Consider the following 13898-nt stretch of genomic DNA (forward strand, 5'->3'; position numbering starts at 1 on the left):
AACAAAAGGATGTGAACGTTAGATACTTCATGAAGGAGTGAAGAGGTATGATTTCTGAAGAGGGATGTGTGCATGTTCTAAGGTTTTTCCATATCTCATTCATTTTGGTGGGGACTAGTGGACCTTTCAGAATTAAGTTCCATTTGAGGAAATACTAGACCTTTTTATGGCAGATGGAAATACCACTGTGAATTCCGTAGAAAGTAAAAACAAAGGGGAGACCTTAATTATATTTATATTTTAAAACTGTGACTTTTGTTCTTTTTAAGAGTAATTTGGAATGTGTTGTTTTTTGGTTTTTTTTTTTTTTCCGTACAGAAACGTTTTTTTATATATAAAGCATTTTTTATGTTTTATATATATTTTTATATAAAGAAATATAAAGAAAGTATTTATTAAAAGAAAAACATGCTCTGTCAAAGTGGCACCTTCTGAACTTTTTGCATATTAACACTGTAGAGCTATCCTGATAAGTAGGGGAGATCTGTGTTCTGTGGTTGTGGGACAGACCAGCAGAATTGTTCACTGAGTTCTAGTTGAAGAGATATCACAAAGCTAGTGAAGAATGTAGGAGCCATGAGGGTCATATGCAGAGAGTTACAAGGCTGTACATGTGTAACTCTTAAATACAGTCTTGCAAAACCACTTCCATTGGTAAGGATGTATCTGTAGGGAGGGACCTAACTTCAGTATTCAGAAGAAGGTTTCAGAGGCAAAACCGAAGAGGTTTTGCTTGTAAAAGAGCATATTTGAAATAAAAAAAATGAGAAATAAATATACATGGTTTCATAGCCACAGATTTTATTGTCACCTGTGGGTAGGGAGCTTGCTGAGCTTTCTTTCCTGTAGTCTGCAATAAATACTGTTGCTGTGTAGCTGTGTGTCTTCCATAAACAGATACATATCAATTCAGTGGTTTGACGAGTAGGTGTAACATAGCCTGAAAAGAAGGAAATGCATGTATAACAAGCATTTCTGTTGTAGTTTTTGTTGTAAAAGGTAATTACCTGGAGAAATCCTCACCTTTTTTTTTTCTGTCACTTTAATGATGCTTTGACTAAATGAACTGCCAAGACTGAGAGTTCAAGTGCTGTGGAAGTAATCTGGGAAAGACTTTGTAGCTACATTTGTAGCTCAGGTTTGCATATCTTGTAGTATTTTGCTGAGATCTGTCATTTGTTATGTAAATGAGACACTTGTTGTCATCCTGTTATGTCTATAATTTTCAACAATTATCCGCCTGCTTTAGCAGGTATCACAAACACGGCAATGTAAAATGAGTGCAGTGCTCCACAGTATGTCCTGATCAGATACTGTTGGGAATCTTTATGAAACATTTTATTCTTATTACAGTTATTTATTAATACCACTGCAACATCTGTAGCATCACTAGAAGTGTATGCAGACACACCTGCCTTACCCCTGACCTCTGACAGTAGTGTCTTTCCTTAGAATAATTCATTATGAAGCAATGCTTTATCTTCAGTCTCTTAAGAAAACAAAGATTCATCCCAGGTGGTGAATGGGCATTTCTTGTTTTGGGACAGTCATTGTGCTCTTAAGAATAAGAGCTATTGCAGCCAGGGAAATGAGTCATCTCTTTAATTAAAAATAAAAATTGCACAGTAGCTTTGATTCAGTCTATACCATTGCATCCATAGAAGTCGCATGCACAGAACTCTGATTTCAGCCTCAGAAAGGGGAGAAAGACTGAATGTTCAGGTGTGGATAGACAGCAAAAATAAATTATTTTTTACCTGAAACAGATAATAAATGCAACTAAGCAATAATGGTTACTGAGCATTCACTAATATCACCTAGGTTTAATGAAGTTTTTGTCAAAAGTATTCTCACTTCATTTCTCATTAGTTACCATTTTTACATCAGCCATGCACATTTGAGGTGTGTTTTGACTTTAGAGGAGAATTTGTATTTGTGAGTATCTAAATTAGTGGGATCTTTAGAGCCTTTCAATTTAGAGCATCATCCTTGTATGCGAAGGATTCAATCCTTAACATCTTTGTAATTATTAAAATGTCTTTTCAAGAAGATTTGGAAACTTTTAAACAGACATTGAATTATGAATAACCTAAGGATGCTCTTGTCCTGGTTTTGCTGCGATAGAGTTAATTTTCTTCGTAGCAGCTGGTACAGTGCAGTGTTTTGGTTCTAGTCTGAAAATAATGCTGATAACACATGGATGTTTTAGTTGTTACTAAAAGGACTTTTTCAGTCTCTCATGTTCTGCCAGTAAGGAGGGGCATGAGAAGCCGAGAGGAAGCACAGTCAGGACACCTGACCCAAACTCAGCAAAGGGTTATTCCATACCACAGCACGTCATGCCCACTATATGAACTGTGAGGAGTTACCTGGACAGGACTGTTTGCTGCTCAGGTCAGGCTGGGTATCGGTGGGTGGTGAGCAACTGTATTGTGCATCACTGATGGTTTGTTTTGTTTGTTTTTTTCCTTTCCCCTTTTTAGTTTTATATTCTCTTCCCCTTGTTATTTCCCTTATCATTATTATCAGTAGTATTAGTACTTTATTTTAGTTATTAAACTGTTCTTACCTCAACCCATGGCTTTTATATTCTTTCCATCTCACTCAAGATAGTTGGGAAAGGAGGGATGTGAGCAAGTGACTGTGTGGTACTTAGATGCTGGCTGGGTTTAAACCAAGGCTGCGCTTTACCCATTTTTCCTTTGCCCATGGAAGGGCTCTCTGCAATAGCTGTAAAATTCAGTTTGGGCTGTGCAGGTACTACATCTGGATTGTAGCGGGTTTGTTTAGTTGTAGATTCTTTTGTAGGATACTGCCCAAGAGTTATTCTTGGGCTCTGCATAAGGAATGGACTGATATATTGTATTCTTGAGAAATTCTTTTCCATCCACACTCCAGTATAGCAGAAAAGGTTTCTGATGACAGCTCTTCATCTTAATGGTGTCATGGGTAAAGTGGCTTCACCCTAAGTCTACCTCCTTCTCATTCAGGTTTGGGCTTCATGGTAAAAGCCAATATTCTGCATTCTGTCATGATGTGTGCATTGTTACAGTTTTGAATAACTAGATCAGTGCTGTAGGATAGACCTCTATTGGGCCTGATGTATTCCTAGTTTAGCTTCCATATGGTTTTAAGACAGTTTAATGGCAAAATGTATTAAAAACCCTATAAAATAAATAGAATCAATGGATTATGCATGGCCAGTCTGCTTTCCATATGTGGTTGTCAGATAGTAAAATGTTTGGCTCTCCATCTTTATGTGCAGATAGGTAAGAATAGATATTTGTCTACAACCCAGCATGAAAATAGGATGCAGCAAAGCATCTTAAATGTGGCTGTAAGCTGGCAGACCATTCTTTTCCCCTGCCATTTGGCACTTGGAAAGAAAATAAAAAAGGTGAACAAGTGTTTTATATCCAGCCTGTGATCAGAGATGTCAGCTCATTCAAAGTTAATAATTCTTGCATTTCACCGGTGACTTTTGCATTGTATATTGTGCCTGGTATCATCCTGTGTTAACTGCTAGACATCAGACTTTTTGCTGCTGTCTTGTTGAGTGTAATGTTTATGAATATAAAGATCTCTAAAACATTTTGAACAGAAATTAGATGTTTAAACTGTAGACAGTAAGGGGATTGGCAGCACTTACTGCAAACTTGTTTCATGTATTTAGTCTGTAAACTTCTTAGAAAAAGAAGTAGCTTTAAGGACAGAGCTTTAAGGACCAGAGAGTGCTGCTGTAAACTAGACAGATTTGATGAAGCTGTAACATTCATGTAAGTAGTGAGACAGCAACAAGTACGGTGCATGGTAGGAGGTGTTTTATAGAATAATAGAATGGTTAGGACTGGGAGGGACCTTAGAGATCATACAGTTCCAAATCCCCTGCCATGAGCAGGCACTCCTCACACTAGAACATGTCGCCCAAGGCTCTGTCCAACCTGGCCTTGAACACTGCCAAGGATGAGGCAGCCACAGCTTTCTTGGGCAACCTGTTACAGTGTCTCACCACCCTCACAGTAAATAATTTCTTCTTTATATCCAATCTGTATCCCCCCTGTTTGAACCCATTATCCCTTGTCCTGTTGCTGCAGTGCCTGATGAAGAGTCCCTCTTCGGCATCCTTGTATGCCCCCTCCAGATACTGGAAGGCTGCTATGAGGTCATCATGTAGCCTTCTGTTCTCCATGCTGAACAGACAGAGTTTTCTCAGCCTGTTTGACAGGATATACTTGAATTTGATTTTCTCCGGGGAGTTTGTTTTGTTTTGTTTTGTTTTGCTTTTTGTTTTGTTTTGATTTTCTTCTGAGGAAGTAGCTGCAGTTGTAATTAGTAGTGATCGAGTAAACCAGTATTTTACCTATAAAGAAATACAGGTATATAAATGCCTGTAAAGGAACTCATGACTGTGTTAATTTAAGCTGGTACTTAAAATTGCTCTTCTTAAAGATGTTTTAACTTAATCTTTGAAGCAGTTTAAAGACTTTATCTGCTATGCGGATTAGTCAGAAGCCCACTATAGGCCTTCAGGGGTAACAGATACTAACTAAATAGCTGCTTTATTACTGCTCCCTCCCAGTTTTACTTACCAAGGTGAATTACAGACAGTTCTTGCAGGAATGTCTCTATACACTTAGGATTAGTGTGTTGACTACATTTCTTAGGATTTTAAATACACAAGTACCTCTAACTCCACTCTGCTTCTGCTGCTGCCCAATTCTTAGTTTCCCTTACTTAAGTGGTTTTGGTTAGGACAGCGCTTAAATGCTTAGATACTGCATGTCTGTATTTGATATTATTTTCAACATATCCGTAAATGAAGTCCCACTTTAACTGTGTTTCTGAGAAAGTAAGAAAACTACAGGGACTGTACAATTCCAGTGGTGCTGATGTGTATTCACTCATTGTCAGTTAAATAAAAAATTATCCAGTTTAAAAACAAACACACAAACTCCCCCAAATTCCTGAAGTATTTATGTCATCAGTAAACAGTAAAGGAGGAGCTGAGAAGATTCTTGTGTATATGATGTGTTGCTACCAGTCAGCCCTTAAAAAAGGTTTCTAAGCTTAGAGTTGCTGGTAAACTCCTTTGGCAGGATGAATGAGTTAGCTCATTTGATTTAGCATCAAATTTAGTGTTTCTTCCCTCAACTTTTGCTTCCCCTATTCACTTGCAAAAGCATTGCAAATTTCTTCAGAAAATGCTGCCTTTTTTTAATTGGTTCTGGTTTTCCTAGGAGTAATGAAGCTGATCATCCTGAAGAGAGTGTGGCCTCTCTCACATTGGGAACAGTGACAGATGACAGACATTTTGGGAGATGGCATTTCTTCATGCAGTGATCTGTAGAACAGATTATTTTTAGTATTGAATGAAGGAAAAAAAACCACTAACTGAAGAATTGTAAAATAATTTAAAATTAAAACATAAAAATGTTGAAATGTGGATAGTTCTCCCCAGGTAGTTTTTGTTCTGCAAGAAGGTTCAAATCATTGTTTCCATCCCCATATTGCCAAGATCATTGTAACAGTTGTAGGAGGCTTGAAAGACCAGAAGTTTTTAAAGAGATTTTTTTAGTTGTTGTTTTAGAATTATTTTATTAGCATGAAAATTTGTTCAGTGGGGTAATTTTTTTTATAGTTGGGGAAGTGCATAGGGAACCTGAGCATTTCATCGTATCTTTCTATTTTAGATACAATACTGTTGGCATAGCTCATGTCCTCCTGCGCTCTCTGCTAAGAGAGTGAGCCAGAGCAGCAAGAGCAGAAGGTTGTGTGGTGGCTGATGGAAGCTGAGTTCTGAAAATGTTGTGGTTAGGTTAGGTTGGGTTTGTGCTGGAATGTTTCCTTAGGGCTGGCTACATCCAAATAACCTTGCTTAGTTCTTAGTTTCTGGTGGGGAAAAAAGCTATAGTCGGAAACGGTATCTTTTTCATTCCATTTCTGCCAATTTACGAAGCTGCTGTTCTGGATTGCTCTGGTCACCCAGCAAATACATTTGTTACATAGTAATGTAAATATTCTGTTTATTTTCTGTAAAGACCTTGTGGATCAATTTCTAATGACCTACTAGAAAGTTCGTTTTTAACTCTGGATGTGGGAAACATTCTGAAAAATGTCAGATCACCAAGTGCTCGTGTAATTTTGAGAAAAACATCAGTTGCCTTCTCTGCTTTGCAGGCAGAAGGTGTTTGATGTCTTAATGACTTCTTGTATGATTAATGTCTCTGTTCTGTTGTGTTGTAATTAGAATGAGAAGTACAGCAGCCCTCAGGAACCTAAGCAGGCTCTTCAAGCTTAAGAACAGGCCTTTAGATAGCATACAGACCGTTTGGTTACACGTCTTCTGATGATGGAAAAGGTCTTTTTTGTCCCCTGGTTAGGGGGAACTGTGTTAAAGGCTTGAGAAGTCTATCTCCCATCTCCAGATGGTTTTTAAGAATTTGTACTTGATGGGGTGCTGAGGGACAGTAACTTGGCTGTTTGGAGTAGTAAGGCAAAAGCAGTATCTTTGTCCTCTCTGAGTACCATGATATTATGGGTTTTTTTGTTGTATAGATGATATTTTGGGGAATACAAACTGTAGGAAAATGTCTGGCCAAAAATTTTGGCAAATCAACATCCCCAGAGACTATATTTTGCTACCCTTGAATCATAGCCCTGTCAGTTTTATTAAGGTTTAAGTGACTCAGATATTTAACCATATTAAATTTGGATTTTTAAATTATACAATTGGAGAGATTTGTTAAGTCACTTCCAGTACAGCTGAAGCTATTTTATCACTGTTTATTGCTTGCTGATTACCTCTGTGTTAACATACCCAAACAGTATTACAGCAAGGTAGTAATACAATTTTTAGATTGACTCTTTTACCCGCATTGTAAAGTCATTTACAGAAAATGGTTAGTTTCCTTGTTCTTTGCATTCACCAACATCCTTTGATAATCTGGTATAAATTTGTTTTGATATACTATTTATTTATGAAAGTAACTATTCTCCTTTTGTTTTATGTAGCTTTGAGGAGTCTGTGGTCTCAGCTGTCATTGTGTGCAGTCTGTCTACTTTGTGCATCTTTTTCTCATCCGGTGTTACATCAATTTAACAAAATGTTATGTAAATATACACATACCTATATAAATATCTATGATACTTTTATTTTCATGTTTGGGTTGGTTTTTTTTTGTGTGGCACTACAAATATCAAGTTTGTTTGAAGTTAAATATTCATTAATGTCTTAAATTTATATACAATGTGTCGAAAATACATGACAATTTCAGGTGAAAACAATTTTTCTTATGTTTTTCTTATGGAGTGTAGACTTAATAAAGGTATATGAGAGTTATCCATTTGGAGAGCCTTGCGGAACACTGATGAAGTACTTGCATTAGATTTCAGTGCTGAAGACATTTGAAAGCTATGAACAGGCATAACATCTTTGACCTTGACTGGACTTTGGCCTTCTCTGTCAGGTGCAAAGACTCAGTTCTATAGGAACAGTTTGCTCACTCTTTTGTTACATTCTATTTTTATTGCTGCCATCATTCTCCATTCAAACAGGAGTTGTATCTTGAACTTAATGAATGGTTATAACAGGATTGACTGAAAGCAGCTAGAAGGGTGTATGCATACCATTAAAATTGTGCTATTCAGCTGTTCTTTCTCTTCTTCTTCATTTACCTTCCTCAGTTTCTGAATAGAGAATGTACTTAGGCAAGCTTGTAGGAACGCACAAACACATCTGCATCTTCCAAATGAAAAGTGAAACTTGCATTTAGTGGGTTGCATAATTACAAGGATATAAAACGTACATGAAAATCTGTACTAATTTCTCTGTCATCTTAGTATGTCCCAGTTTAATTATTACTTACAGCCTGTTTCAGAGGCTCATATTTGTTCCAGTGTTTGAGATCCAGCACAGTTTTATTTTAGAGACACAGTATAGTAAGGAATTCTTCCTTATGAATATTATTTTGAAATGTTAATGTTTTTATGAAATAGAAATGTTTGTACTGGGTCTGTGGTGTTTTGTACCTTCTGTGTTTTCACCCCTTAAATCTCATTATATGACAGCTGAAGATAGTATCACCTTAAAATACTGTTTTCCTTAGAAGAAACTGGCACAGCTGAGGTCAAGGGAAGTTGACAGGAGTCTTTTGTATCTGCAAACATAACCTGTTCTAGTGAGCACTACTGAGAAACTTCTTTCTTTGTGGCACATTAGGATTTCCTCTGCTGGCAGGTAAATATATGATCAAGTATCTATTCCGCAATGACATCTCAAAGTTTTTTAAAAACTCCATGATTAAATAAAATTATCTCCTATGAAAATTCTAAGATCAAATTTTAATTGCTAACTTGGTGTTCTTCTATTCTCATCTTTAAATTGAATTGTTTTTCTTTAATTGCCTTTCTGGATATAGAATTCTTTTTGAAATGTGTGAAGATGACAGGTAAAAAGGGAGGACAAAAGACCACTTTTTTCATCAGATTTTGAAATTTTCTTTTTAAATGAAATTTTCATACACTGCCAGTTTGACATGTATTTGGGATATACTGAGAATTAAAATACTAGCTCTGTTTTTAATTTATTCTTTTCTTTGGAAATCCACACAGCATTTGAGAGATATTATTTGATATATGTATTATTTGAGAGGTTTAATATAATTTGATATTATATTATCTCTTTCTCAGTCAAGCTGGCTGCTACTCCTCTGTGTTCTGGGTGTTCTAAATATGTGGGCCTCTTCATAAACTGATGTAGCACTTCCGTGATAGGACTGATAGCAGTTACAGGCTAATCACAAGAATCAAATGCACTTGAGCCTTTTTGTACGCTAAAAGTTTGACCCTTCGTACCAAATAGTACATTCGCTAAATACAAACCAGCACTCCTTTGGTAATGCATACCTACACACATACATACTGTGGCTTTCCAGTATCAATTCATGTATCTAGTAATTGAAGTTTGTAGAATGAGAAAAGGTAAAAGAAAATGTATGTGCTCATGTTACATACATTGAATTCACTGAGTGTTTCTTTAGCTTAATTCAACACTGTGTTTTGTCTTTAATAGTATGGCATTGCAGGAAGGTAATTATGGTGGCTTCATCTTGGCCAGCTACCAGACCCTCACCCAGCTGCTCTCTCACTTTTCCTCCTTAATAAGACAAGGAGAGAATATAAGACGAAAATATTAATGAGTTAATATAAAGACAGGCAGATCCCTTACCAATTACCAGCACTGGCAGGCTTAAGTGGGGAAAAATAATTCATTGCTAGGTAAAAGCAGAGTAGGATAGCAAGAGACAAAATCCTTGCCCTGTTCCCCTCTTCCCATGCTCAACATCTCTCCTTTATTCCCAGCTCCTCTGTTTTCTCCCCCAGGAATGGCACAGTGGATATGAGGAATAGGAGTCTGTCCATGACAGTTCCTCTGTGCTGCTCCTTCGTCCTGACACTCTAGCTCTAGTGTGGGTCATCTCCTTGGTCTGTAGCCCTTCAGGATAAACCTGCTCCAACATGGGTCCTCTCCAGGCATTAGTTTTTGGAAGGAGAATCTGCTCCAGTATGGGCTCTCTGTAGGTGTCAGTTACTCAGGAAATATCCACCTTGCTTTGGTGTGGGGTACTCCATGGTCTGCAGTGTAGGTATCTGCTCCAGCATGGTCCTCTCCATGGGCTTCAGAGAGGTACCTTCTTCACTATAGTCCTCTCCATGGGCTGCAGGGAAATCTCTGTAGTGGTGCCTGAACCACCTCCTCCCCCTCTGCTCTGACCTTCGCATTTCCTCACGCATTTTTCTCTCAGTTCTCACTGCCTAGGCAGCATTTTGCACTTTCTTAAATATGCTTTTGCAGAAGCACCACCAGCTTCACTGATGAGCTCAGCTGTCTCCTGGAGTAGGACAGCGCTGTCCTCTTCTCGCAGATACTAGCCCTGCAGCTTCTGCAGTACCAAAGCTTTGTCACCCAATACAGGCAGCTTTGACACCCAGTACAGTCACATGGAGGGGAAGAATGTAAAGAAATGAAAAACAGGTCCACAAATGCAGGAATCTGTTTTGTTTCTTACCGTGGTTAACTTTCTTATTTCTTTTAGTATGAACTCAACTACAGTAAATTTTATTTGTAGTTATCACTTCTAGACAAATGACCGGAGCAGTTTTCTGAAAGACACACTGAATATATTGGAAGGACAATGTAGAGGGTGTTTTTGATCTCTAAAAAATATATACAGAGAGATCAGGCTTACATATTTAAACTCTTGCAAGATGGAAAGGGACAAAGAGCAGTGTAGATGAGTAATTGTTATTTTTGGCTGTATATATGTTGAAGATAGTTCTGTTACATTGAGAAATGCATTGTTTGTGTACTATTCCTTCTCACCCATTAGTTTTGAATAATCTAATTTTAAACATCCTGACAGAGTATTTTTATTTCCTCTTGCCTTTTTACTGAACGGCCTTGTCGAGATTCGAACTATAGTTGAAGTGATAAGAAACTATTCTCCTGTCACTGAAATTGTTTCTTCTTTGTCATTATGAGTTATGTTCCTTTTTGTTTAGTATTTGCAACTTCTTGCTTACCACTATACTCTACTAGTGACAAATACTGTTTTATTTATTTAGTAAGTAATAAGGAACATCATTTACTGAACAGTGTGAAATGTTTCAGTACTTTTGTTGCTGCATGGCAAATCAAAGGCCTTTGTGAAAGAACCAACATGTGCATTTGATTTTCAAATACGGCCAGAGTAGATGTCCTCTGGTGGCCTGGGCTACTTGCATGTTTACTGGCCTTTGTTTTTCAGTTTTTCACCATGAGATAACTTTTTTAGGCTTTGTGCAGTTTCTTGTGTAGTTTTGCATCCTACATTTATCTGTATTGGTGCCTGACGCTTGAAAAAAGCTGGCATTATGATACCCAAGCTGATGCATGGGTGTGGGCAAGGGCAGGCTTAATGTTGCATCATAGAAAGTATTTTCAGCTTGTAATTTAGATATCCATTCTACAAACACTTTCACACTTTCTTAAATTTTTCTCAATTTTATGAACATAGAGTAAGTAATTGATTTTGAAGGAAAAAGCTTAATTGTTTCAGAGTTTCGTTTTATCAAAAATGACAATTAAAGAAAATATGAAGAATTCTTAGTAAATAGTATGTGAAAATTCAGTTTCATGTTTAGTTTTTAAAATAGTGCATGAAAAATTCTTTTTGTCTTAATATTATGTTTCCCTTCATTGTGATGTAGTAATGTTGTTTTCTGAAATGGCATGTTTATTTTTATTTTTAGTGATCATTGGCAGCTCTGAAAACTATGATATTTTAAAATAGCATTATTAAAGGCTTTTTTAATGACATACTAAACTTAACTTTGTATTTTATTATTTCAGTTGTTCATGGTGGACAATGGAGCAGATGACTGGAGAATAGCCATGACTTACGAGCGTATTTTCTTTATCTGCTTGGAAATACTGGTGTGTGCTATACATCCCATACCTGGGAACTATACATTTACATGGACAGCCCGGCTTGCCTTTTCTTATGCTCCATCTACAACAACAGCTGATGTGGATATTATTTTGTCTATACCAATGTTCTTAAGACTGTATCTTATTGCCAGAGTTATGCTTTTGCACAGCAAACTCTTCACTGATGCCTCATCTAGAAGCATTGGAGCATTAAATAAGATAAACTTCAATACCCGTTTTGTTATGAAGACTCTCATGACAATATGTCCAGGAACTGTACTGTTGGTTTTTAGTATCTCATTATGGATAATTGCTGCATGGACTGTCCGAGCTTGTGAAAGGTAAGGTTGCTGTGTTTGTTTAGTTCTATCTTTCTGTTTTCTCTCTTGTTTTTACTCTTCAGTTTTGGAGTCAGGGGACCTAAATACTTAATGGAACAGAACTTCTAGATCCTTGATATTATGAATGTTGATTCTGTCACATATTGTCAGGAATGCTTTGCCTGTTGATCTGAAGGACTTCAGCAGAGAGGTTTGTGCCATGCTGTTTACTGTAGCATTGCAATTTGGTATCAGTGTTTTGGTATAACTTTAGGCATGCTTGCTAAAACACAGTGGATGGATAGCATAAAATGTCTTTAAAAGTAGTTGTTGATATTCTGCATTGATACTAGCTTTAATTTATTATGTTTGTAAGTTAAATTTATTGAGGATAAGGTAGATAAAATAGCCATGTAAAACTCCAGTGGAATATGAGGGGTTTTTACGTTGTTGATTTTTGTTTGTTTGTTTTTTCTAATTTGAGTTTGTAAAAAAAAAAAAGGGTGAAGTACTCTTGGGGAGTTGGCAAGATCAAGAAAAGGGAACATGCGGAACAATTACAGTAATACAACTTTTTTCTTCTACTAAAAATCAGAACAAGTGCATTTGAGAGGCAGATTTTCATTAATTTCAGGTAGTTTTCCTACCCTCTCTCCTACAGACTTCAGTGGAGCTGAAGTGCTAACAGTTGCTAACAGCTTGAAATTTGATTTCTGAAACATAGCTTTAACAAAAAAGAAACAAGCTTCTGATTGGATGGGATTGCTTAGGAACCTGAGATAGGACAATTAGAATGATTCTTTATGAAAGATTTAGTGCCTGGGACAACTGTTAGATCTGGAGTGAATTTCTTCTTACATGAGGTGGAACATCTTCAACTTACTGCAGTGTCCTGGGAATAGGAAGGGAGAGTTGGAAGCACCCCATTTCATAGTGAGGAAGGTAACATGAAAGAGCATCGTTATCCATGCCTCTGTTTAAAATCTTACAGAGACAGCTTATGGCTTGAGGCAGGCGAGTTGACTATTTGAATAAAGACTTCATTGTTTTAATGGTCATCTGACTGATCGCTTGATAGGCATTGAGCTGAGGCAGGACGTGTCTTTCTCAGTGCCTTAATGGCTGTACTGTGAGCTCTCAGAATGCTAATTATAGCAAGTGGGTTGGTGAGCAAGGTAGTTTCCAGGACTGCAGTTTAAGGTCATCCATGAGGGCAGAATGTAGTTCAGATAATGATGGTGGACAGCCAAATGAGTATAAACGGGTTGGAAGGGCTTCAGAGTAACCTGGCTGAGGGAGTTTGGGAGTAAAAGGTGGGAAAGTATGAGTTGTTGCTGTGCACACAATGCCAGAAACTGTTCCTGTTTTACTGCTCAGGTTTCTATGTTTGTTTAGAGGGGAAGATTAATTTACATAGGTTTTAATACCTGCCTTTTCATTAGTGGTATCAGTGTATTGCTCTCTGTCATATGTGGGCTTCATAATGAAAATCAAAGTTTTTATTGGATCTAATTCCATAGGTGTTTGTGTTTATAACATTTTCAAGGCACACTGTCTAGAGCACTTATGAATATGTTACTTTCATGTATGAATTACGAGCCCTGTATGCAGATTACTTTTTGCAGTTTCCCATACTGATCTTGTTACTGAGGTAGCTCTGTGCAAGGTTGTCAGTTGTTTATAGCTGTTAAAATAGAAATATTTGGCTTATAAAAAAGAAAAAAAGTAGAGCATTATGTCATTGAAAAGTGATAAATTTGCTTTGCTTTTCTAGAGAAGAGCTGTCTCTACTGTGAGAAGCATGCTGCTTTTCTAGGTTATGTAGAAGGTAGTCTCTTGCTCATCTTTTATTTTTTTCTGTGCAAAGGAAGAAAGTACCTTGCCTTCTGAATGCACAACATGGGTTTAACGTGCTCTTGTCATGTGTTTGGAGTTACTGTGGATTTACAGCAGCAGAACTGGGAAGAGAAATTGATTTTCTGCTTCCTCAGTACATTTTTAGCACCATTTTTTGTACCACTGTTTGTACCACTCTCTAAGTTCTGGCAATGAAGTCAGTTTAGACTGAGCAGTTCATTTAGGCATCCTTTCTTCTGCCCATCAGCTTGTGA

General features: G+C 37.2%; 1 protein-coding gene across 5 annotated transcripts in view; it reads left to right on the forward strand.

Moving 5' to 3' along the window:
- Positions 1-13898, forward strand: part of KCNN2 (potassium calcium-activated channel subfamily N member 2) — a 91304-nt gene that overhangs the window by 44876 nt on the left and 32530 nt on the right. For all 5 annotated transcript variants that reach the window (XM_061369132.1, XM_061369131.1, XM_061369134.1 and 2 more), the window contains one exon: positions 11390-11808. In XM_061369132.1, the coding sequence (XP_061225116.1) occupies positions 11390-11808 (419 nt within the window). The remainder of the gene's footprint in view (positions 1-11389; positions 11809-13898) is intronic.

This window comes from Neopsephotus bourkii, unplaced genomic scaffold, assembly GCF_033783945.1.
Source record: "Neopsephotus bourkii isolate Nb327-2 ecotype Australia unplaced genomic scaffold, CSIRO-AGI_Nbou_v1 NB_1476, whole genome shotgun sequence".
Taxonomy (NCBI): domain Eukaryota; kingdom Metazoa; phylum Chordata; class Aves; order Psittaciformes; family Psittacidae; genus Neopsephotus; species Neopsephotus bourkii.